The sequence below is a fragment of the Henckelia pumila genome, chromosome 2, assembly GCF_033568475.1.
Source record: "Henckelia pumila isolate YLH828 chromosome 2, ASM3356847v2, whole genome shotgun sequence".
NCBI lineage: Eukaryota > Viridiplantae > Streptophyta > Magnoliopsida > Lamiales > Gesneriaceae > Henckelia > Henckelia pumila.
This window is the reverse complement of record NC_133121.1, coordinates 137284004-137293692: the sequence shown is the minus strand read 5'-3', so window position 1 is coordinate 137293692 and position 9689 is coordinate 137284004. Positions and strand designations below refer to the sequence as shown.

The window sequence follows — 9689 nt, the reverse complement described above, 5'->3', positions numbered from 1 at the left end:
ATAGCATGCAACAATCGTATTGAACGAAATGATAATGTTTTAAAATTTATAAACTAATTTATTTTTGCAAATAAATCTAATATCCTCTCTCAAGTTAAAATAGGGTGCTTTGTGTATATTCTAAGACCATAGACTTAGACCAACCGGGTCTGGCTATGATACTATGTTAAAATCATGACTTTGAATCTAACTCCAATCCGATCGATCGATGTGAGACATCTAACAATAGAAAATATAACCTTAAACAATCATATATAAAAAAAAATAAAAAAAATTATTAAGGTTTTCCCAGTAGTTATATTATAACACAATGAATTAACTAGTATTAATTAAAACAGTAGAAATTTAGAATCATCTCAATTAAATGAATATATATATATATATATATATGCATACAAGGAGAGAGCTAATTTTGCAACAAAATTATTTATATATTCTCAATGTCGCCCGTGATTATCAATTAATCATATCATCTAAAAAATGAAGTATCTATTTTTGCAAATTCACTCGATAATAGTTATGAACACTTGTAAGAAAAACGAGTGTAGCTACAAATAAACAGGACTCAAACCAAGTAGAAAAAAGCAAATTCATTAAGCTGAGCAATTCAGAAAATCGCTAGAAATTCAGTTTGAAACATAATATATATAATCATGGAAAATACAAATAACAATATATAACATGTATCCTACATTTCAACTCTCTAATTTGGAACTAAGTAAGATATATATGTTATAAATATGGATGACAAATCAGAAAATCTCATGAAGAACAAACTTAATTAATGATATGAAACAGCAAATTTCAGTACTCGAATGCACATGAGCTTTCTTTAATTCCTAACTTTCTTTATCTTACCACTACAAAAGAATTCAAGAAAATGTGAAGGAAAAAGCGACTCGATTTCATCAATGGAAACATCAAGCAAAACCCTATCCATTTTTCTCTTTGTGGATGGCAATGGTTTGGGTTTTCTTGGAGCAGGTGGGCATTCCTTACAGGGATCCGCTGCTTTCGGAGTCACACATCCTTCTTCTTCTTCTTCGGGATCGTCCCGTTTCGCGACTAATTCAGGTTCTGAAGTTGGCAATTTGATCTTCAAAACAGAAACTGAAATCTGGCCTTTATCTTCTTTCTGGAGATTTCCAATGAAGTCGCTTTTCTGTATTGCATGCAGATCTAATTTTTCGGACAGAATTAATGTTTGATCCGGATCCATTTTACTCGTCAAACCCATCATGGAAATCGGCTAGCTAGCTCTCAATCTGAGTACATGAAGATTCAAGATCATGTGTGAACTTTGCAAAATTATGAAGATAAACACACATATATATGTGTGTGAGAATATTAATATTCGATGGAAGTCGTGATGCTATCGTGTCTAAGATTGGAGATGGAGAATAGAGAATGCAATCCTATATATATATATATAATTTTATATTATATATAGGAGTTTGGATGCATGAGCATCGATCTATATATATATATATTATGTGAATATCGACCGAAGTGACGTCTATCTATTAGATGTACAAGAAATCATATCAACCAATGCTCACGTTAGTATTCCAAGAGTTAGTATCTTTATTGTCAAAACTAACATGCATACACACATACAAATAGCTATCAACTATACATATTTGAAGTTTATGTAGTTGACTTTTTGTTGATGATTATAGCTTTTCCGATGCGTGGGTGATGGGGGGATTATTTTTCAAAGTTTTAATGGTAAATCGCTTGCATGATCTCTTTTTGGTGAGGAATCCAATGCAAACAATTTTTTCTTTTGAGTGGATTTTGTCAATCCTTGGAGTTCTCTAAACCATTTTTTATGTTTCACTAAATAAATTATTTATTATGCGAAGGACTTTTGTGATTATATACTAACTTTGAGGAGATTTGCATTAAATTCCCAAGTATAATAAATGAATACATTTCCGGATTTATTTGTAGTATTAAATTCAATATCCAATGAAATCATTGTTTCCTACTTCCATTTTTGGTTCCCGTCAATAAAAATCGAAGTTGTTGTTTATCATATCATTATATTACATATCACTTATGCAAACTTTTGATTTTATTATTTTCATTCGGTTATATTTTATACTTTTTAAATTTAATATTTACTAAAATCATTTTTATAATTGAGTACTTGTGAAATATTATTATTTATTTAAAAATAGCATACGTATAACAAGAAACATTACATATTAACACACAATCTAGGTATTTCGGTAATAAAAATTTGTTTTTATTTTTGTCAAAATTTTGTTTTAACTTTCAAAAGGGAAAATACATGTTTATTAATTAATATCACTTTTGTTTATCAATACTTGGCTCGGTTCTTCTAAGGATTAGTGTCATGCACCATGGTCTAATCCAAGTATATTAATTTAAAATTATTATATTATTAATTCATCATCATCCAATCCATGAACCAAACAATGCCTTAAAGATTTAGATTTTTTAAAAAAGAAAATTTATCATGGAAATAGCATTGGATACTCGTCAATTTTAATACACACACATTGACACATATGCTTGTTTGATTAGGTGAGCTGCGTTTAATAACACCCCGACTCAAATCTATACTCGTTTTTTTAAAAGCAATTTTAAAGTTGGTTAAAATTAGATTTCAAATCATAAACTTCATCCTAAACATGTGATTTTTAATTATATTAAACGAGCTATATGTAATCATGAACGAGGTCAATTTATCATACCAACATTTTTTCAAACGAGTCTGCTGCACATAATTTATTATTATTGTGTGATTTAACTGACTAACATAATTTTCAAACTATTATGTTAGACCAATCGTGTTTACCCGGTGCTCAAAAAATTCAAACAGGGGATAAATGAAAAACCAAATAAAACATAATATATCGATAATGTGATTGTGTCATTAATTCAAGGGTGACAATTCAACTATTCCACACAACAAAATGGATTAGTTGCTACCCTATCCTTTGACTCTCCCACCACTCCAATAATGTAGTCCTATGATCGCGCATTCAACCATATGTAACAACAAAATCAATAACATCTCGAATTTCATCTGTTTAAGTTAATTTTCAGAAACTAAAATGATGTCAAAACCGGCCCGGACCTGACTCGTTTAATTTTACAATTCATATTTTTGACGAAGCATAAGATATATATATATATATATATATATATATATATATATATACTTGATATCTTGTAAACAATCAAACAAAAAACCCTCAAATGAGATTGTCCATTGTGGCTGTGATCGATCGAGTTGATCATGGCCTTATTCAAATGTATGTACTAATACAAAAAGAGGGGGCAATGCATGTTTTTGTTGTAGTGTTATGTGAAGTGGAAACATGCATGATTTTTTAACAGGTTTTGGATCCATTGTTCCCACTTCGAATTTGGAGTTTTGGTGGATTCTTTAATTTACTTGTTTTTTTCCCCCTTTTTCTCCAAGTGGGACTTAGATTTTTCTAAATTCATCATGTTTTGGAGTAGCTTAAAGTGATGCATAGGGCCAAGATTCAAATAATGCATCATCAAGAGGGATGATGATTATAATGAGGAAATATATGCTTAAAGTTGGGGATCCCAAGGATCAAGCTTGGAAGTTACTGAAATTCATGTGATTATTTATATTATTATATCGCTTTTTAAAAAAAAACATAATATTTGGTAGGGGGAAAATAAGAATTTTTTATTCCTTCTGTCACCAAACTATATTAAGAAAAATTGAAGTGGACTATAAGTTTCAACTAAAAAATCTAATGTTGTACTATTGAATATATATTTAGTTTTCAATGACGTCTAAAATATTGAAAATGTCATGTTGTAGGTTTCAATGTGATTTTCTAAATCCGAATGATTGAATTTAATTACTTTGAATAATTTATTTGAATTGTGATGAGTGATGAGCACACAAACATTTTAATTAAGGAATTATACTGCGAAATAAAAACAAAATATCGTGGGACATTAAGGTAATTAGTAGCTAAAGGGAAGATGCAATCATGGGATTCATGGCACATAATTAATTAACCCTCATGCTTTAATCATATTGTTCCCAACTCCCAGTAGTACTATTATGTGATTTTGTATTCCTCAACTGCACACAAATATAGATTAGCAAAATTATGTTTGGTAAATTGATTATTTGCTTACAATGTTATATTAGCATGCACGCACTTCCTATAATTAAGCATGCGTTTTCTTATGAATAGGCATACTGTTGAAAAATATGCTTCCACTACTGATCTCATATAAGGCTGCAATTGATTCCTGGTCTTGGTCAAAACTCAAATCGCGCGGAGTATATATGATATTTCCAGCTTGAACTCATAAAATCTATTTTTTTAATATATATTTTTACTTTTTTAAAAACTTAATTAAGTAGCTAATCTAACGAATTATTTGGCAATTTTAAGGTTGTGCTTGGATTCATAAATTTAATTTTGAGGGACAGATTATACGTGGGAAAATATTAATTTGAGATATGAATTTCATATGATCTCCATCTATGGTGTATTTGAATTCCACCACAATTTACTGTTGAAATTGCGTGACTTGATCTGGAGTCGATTTAGTATTTCTTGAATTTTGTTTATCCAAGCAAGTCGAAGAGTTTGAAATCAATGGATTTAACGTCAATTATTTCAAACACAAGGAAATTAATGTTATGCCTGGATTGATGGATCTCAAATACATAGATTTTGATTATAATTTTATAACACTAGATTAAATATTAAATCTACACCTTAATTTTTACGCTTGAGTGATAAGTAAAATGAATTTCAAATGATTTCATTATTTAGTGGATTTGAAATTCATTCTAAGTAACATGAAATACTATATAAAGTATAAACATGTATGTAAGGAATGAATTTAAAGTTTTTATATATTTGAATATATTGAAAATTTATAGATTTGAAATCCATCTATATAAATCAACATATAGATATAAATCAACCTAACGGATTCTTTACAAATTAACTTTTAATTTTTAAATACTTCAACTCGAGTAAGTTAGTAACTAACGAATTAGTCGAGTGGAACTAAGTTGAGCTCAGGAGGCAGTACACAAATTCTGTTTTCTAGTCCATTTTGGGGACAAATAACATTTAACCTCCTATAAAAAAATCCCAATATACACACGACCCCTACACAAAATTAATTATATTTTAAAACCCCGTGATTATAAAATCAATCGTAAAATGTTCCTGAATTTTTTTTAAAAAAATGGGATTTGATAAAAAAAATTTGGATAATTTTTCATATGAGAATCTATGTTTTTTTTTAAAATAAAAATTTACAATTGGGTGTTAAATGTAATTTGCGTGTGGACTTTGCATCCCTGTTCTCAATGGACAGGATATCGTTTTGACACAAAAGATAAGGCCCTTAATGTGAAGCGGCCCGTGATTTTTTTATTTTGGGCCTCATATAATTTATTCTTCCTGCTACAGAAGCGGGCTCAGGCCGAATTTATCATGTCATTTTAAAATGTTATAATCTATATCATTGCAAACCTTTCACAGTTCAACATTTAAAATGGAGCCCATTGTTACAATGTTAATACGGGCCCTCCCACAAAGTCGTCAACTTGATCCAATAATGTTTTTTTATTAAATGATAATAATGATGATTTCACCTTTAGTCAAAGACAACTATGAACTTACATAAATAAAAGTAGTTAAAAACGTGTATTTATTTTCAACATTTGTCCAAGGGAACATCAAATTTTACCAGTTTTCTCTAATTTACTATAAATAATTCATAATAATGGTATAAAAATCAAGTTGATTCCAAAGTTGCGCACCAAATTAGTAAATATAATATGATCAACTCTACATGGTTTTCTTTTTCGTGTGATTTTATTTTTAGTTTTTTAACATTTTACTCACTTGACCAAAACTTCAAATTTCATAAAAACATGTCTACATTCAAGCATTTTATTACTAATAAATTAATCCATAATTATTATCCCCATTATCATGAATCGAGGAGCACTCCAGTAGGCATATGAAGATAACCAACCGGCCCCAATCAAAATAAATTTTTTGGTCCAAAAAAATATAAAATTATGTTAAATATTTTCTTAGACGGTCCGTTCGTGTAATATGTTGAATCGATCTATATAAATAAAATCAAAAATAACATAGTTGATATAAAAATAATAATATTTGTTTTTTTAAAAAAAACTAAACTTGTTGATATTTATAGAAATATTCTAAACTTTATTTCAAAGGTAGGTGTGATTTGTGAAGAGTGGGAATTTGGAGAAAGAAAGCAAACGACCAATCGACAATTGACTCTCACATTTGAACAATCAACGACAACAGGTACTGTGTACCTTTCTATTATTGTAACATATTTTGGGAATCCAGCTGCCCGTAAAATATCCCACTGCTGCCCGTCCTCACACGCTCTCTCTGACACGGTCAGCTTTTTTCTACTCTATCCCAATAAATAAATTTACTATGTAAATCACTTTCCTCTCCGCCACCACCCCGCCACCACGTCCAGAAGGTGGCGCGTATCTCCGGTCGGAGTAGGAGCGACGCCGCCTGTGCGCACACGTACACGGAGATACTGTATGTGTTGATTTTGAGGAGGGGGAGGAGGAGGAATAATGGGTCAGGGCCTGAGTTGCCGAAGTAGTGATGAGTTGGGTTTGTTCAGTGCGGTGCAACTGGGAGATTTGGAAACTGTTAAGGAAGTTATGGCCCAGAATTCGGCTCTTGTTCGCAGCTCCACGGTGTATGATCGCAACTCAGCTTTGCATATTGCTGCAGCCAGTGGCCAGATCGAGGTGGGATTCTTGATTTCAGTGTCTCTGGGTTTTATGGAGTTTCTTTAATTGGGTGTTTTAGTTTGGTTTATGGTGATTTTTCTTTGGTGGGTTTTCAGGTTCTTTCTTTTCTTCTGGACGGATCTGTCAAACCCGATGTGTTGAATCGACTCAAGCAGGTGCCTTTTGTGTTTCTTCCTCCTTTTACTTTGTGTTTGAATGTGTAAATAATGTGTGACTGAGTGATAGTTAGTGGTTTGAATCGGAAATTATGGACGTGTATTCCTCCTTTTGCTCGTAGACGTTTCCATGAATTTTTTAAAATTTTTCATATGAGATTTCAATTTTTTTTTTCCCGTGAGTGCTTCTGACTGGTTAAAATTTTGATCTTGGGTGTGATTGTGTTGTTTGTAGACTCCATTGATGTTGGCTGCGATGCGTGGCAATATGTCCTGCGTGAAGAAGCTGATTGAAGCTGGTGCCAATGTATGTATTCCAAACTAAGTATCATTCTTGGGATTCTTATTCTCCGAATGTGCCGAATATTGGGCTAATTCTAATGTATAGAATCGGAAATAGTAACGAGTGGAGCAATGCGAGTTTTATATAAAACTTCAAATGTGTAAAACCATCAAGTTCTGAAGCTATTTATCGGTGTTGTGAAGGGTGAATTGGAATGTTATTTTAGATGTCTAACTTTGAGCTTTGATGACAGATTTTAATGTTTGATTCACGTAGTGGGAGAACCTGCTTGCACTATGCCGCTTACTATGGCCACTCCGGCTGCCTTCAGGCCATTTTATCTGCTGCCAGCACATCCCCTGTGGCTGCTTCTTGGTAGGCTCTCCTCCAAGTTTGATTAACCTAGTGTGATATAGTGAAAATTCCTTCTAATCATTCATTATAAGGTGAAGTTCTCATCTGTTTTTCGAATTATGGGAAAAATTGTTGTAGGGGATTTTCCCGTTTCGTTAGCATTAGAGATCGTAAAGGAGCAACGCCGTTGCACTTGGCTGCTCGTCAAAGACATCCTGAATGTGTTCACATATTGTTGGACAATGGAGCCCTTGTTTCTGCTTCAACTGGTGGATACGGGTAGGGTAATGTTGTCGATGCAACTCCTTAGCTGTGCGCAATGTGTATTTGACGTGGTTTTTTCTAACTGCCTTGTGCTATTATACCACAGCTTCGCGGGTAGTAATCCCCTGCATTTTGCTGCAAGAGGAGGTTCTCTTGATTGCATCAGAGAATTGCTGGCTTGGGGTGCAGATCGAATTCAGCGAGACGCATCAGGGTATTTTTCTTGTACTCTTCATTAGTTTTTGATGTACAGAAAGCAACTTACACTTGGTTAATCTTTTGCAATGCTTGTTGCAATACAACATCATTTACTTGTCAGCTTCTTCATAAAGAATATTGTTTCATTACTTTTGTCATATTGAAGGAAGAAACTTTCAAGGCAAATAGTTGAAGACAGTTTTTTCATCATTTTAGTTTCCTTACGCTTCGAAGTTTACGTATGGAGAGTCTATTTATCTCACCTGTGTGCTCTATGCCGCTAGTTAATCCGCATCTAATTTTCCATTGCATTTAACGTAAAATGTGGATTTTCGATGACATGATTTAGGAGGATACCGTACACGATAGCTTTAAAGCATCACCATGAAGCATGTGCAGCTTTGCTTAATCCTTCATCCCCAGAGCCTCTTGTGTGGCCGTCATCTTTGAAATTCATAGGCGAGCTTAATCAGGAGGCAAAATCTCTGTTGGAGCATGCCCTGATGGAGGCCAATAGGGAGAAGGAGAAAACGATATTGAAAGGAACCGTTTACTCGCTGCCATCTCCATCAGCATCTGACTCTGGATTTGATGATAATATGTCTGAGGTAATCCGCTATTTATCTCTGTAAGACGACGTTCCTTTATATCTTCTGTATCTCCCTTGACCTCTATGTGTATGTTTTTACATTCTGGCTTCTGTTTCTTGAATGTGTCGTATTGGACCGAGGGGCGAGGAGTTTCTGGTATATGTGGCTGTTTTCGTTTTTTGATAAAGTGATTTCACTACTTCAAGATATACGTCAAGAATTTTACATGAAGGTTCATGATCCAATCTTGGCTATTATATATTGACTCCAAGGAATCATGCGATCTATCCATTCTTATGCAGGCAAGTGACTCGGATCTTTGCTGCATATGTTTCGATCAAGCGTGCACCATCGAAGTTCAAGAATGTGGGCACCGAATGTGTGCACATTGCACGCTCGCCTTATGCTGTCACAACAAGCCCAACCCTACAACCGCATGCCCCTCTGTGCCCGTTTGCCCTTTCTGCAGAAGTAGCATTGTCAAATTAGTGGTGGCTAAGGTGGTTAAAACTGAAACTGACATTCCTAGAAAATCTTGGAGGTCTCTGAACTTGAGTGAGGGAAGTAGCAGCTTCAAGGGCTTATCTTTTGGTAAAATGGGTGGCCGCGGTTCAGGCAGGATTATATCTGAGAACGAATGGCTCGAGAAACCGATAACACTTGATACATAGCAGCACTCCCCTTCGTGTATCAGGAACATGGATTTGGGATCGAATCCATCAAATTGGGATTAAGTATATTTATACAGAACTTAAGAAATAAGTGAATCTTTTCACATTAGCAGGTGTGAAATCACTTGCTGGTAAAATAGGAAGGTGTTGATTCTTTTCAATCTTGAACTTGAAAGTTGCTATATTCGTTGCTTCCCTGTCTTGTGAAATGTGTAAAAGTAAAGTAATGCGTAAAAGTTTTGCGTAGGTAATGAGTGTGTTGTATTTTGTACATATATTGGCCCTTTGGTGAAACAGGGGAGACATTGCAATGAATAATTTGGACAAAGGACTGTCTGCTGCATTTTGGGTTTATTAAATTTT

At 33.5% G+C, this 9689-nt stretch overlaps 1 protein-coding gene across 1 annotated transcript; it reads left to right on the top strand.

The window, feature by feature from the left end:
- The first annotated feature begins 6377 nt into the window (after window positions 1-6377).
- On the top strand, window positions 6378-9689 carry LOC140880863 (putative E3 ubiquitin-protein ligase XBAT31). The gene is made up of 8 exons (XM_073285708.1): window positions 6378-6808; window positions 6907-6966; window positions 7202-7273; window positions 7503-7624; window positions 7742-7882; window positions 7974-8081; window positions 8415-8673; window positions 8958-9689. The coding sequence occupies exons 1-8, from the start codon at window positions 6629-6631 to the stop codon at window positions 9324-9326; spliced, it is 1311 nt and encodes a 436-aa protein (XP_073141809.1). The 5' UTR covers window positions 6378-6628; the 3' UTR covers window positions 9327-9689.

What these genes read in the sequence shown, in the direction of transcription:
- LOC140880863 (XM_073285708.1), top strand. Translation starts at nt 6,629, where the DNA reads ATGGGTCAGGGCCTGAGTTGCCGAAGTAGTGATGAGTTGGGTTTGTTC. An exon ending in CAGCCAGTGGCCAGATCGAG is followed by an intron (nt 6,809 to 6,906) that starts GTGGGATTCTTG and finishes GTGGGTTTTCAG; the next exon opens with GTTCTTTCTTTTCTTCTGGA. An exon ending in TGTTGAATCGACTCAAGCAG is followed by an intron (nt 6,967 to 7,201) that starts GTGCCTTTTGTG and finishes TGTTGTTTGTAG; the next exon opens with ACTCCATTGATGTTGGCTGC.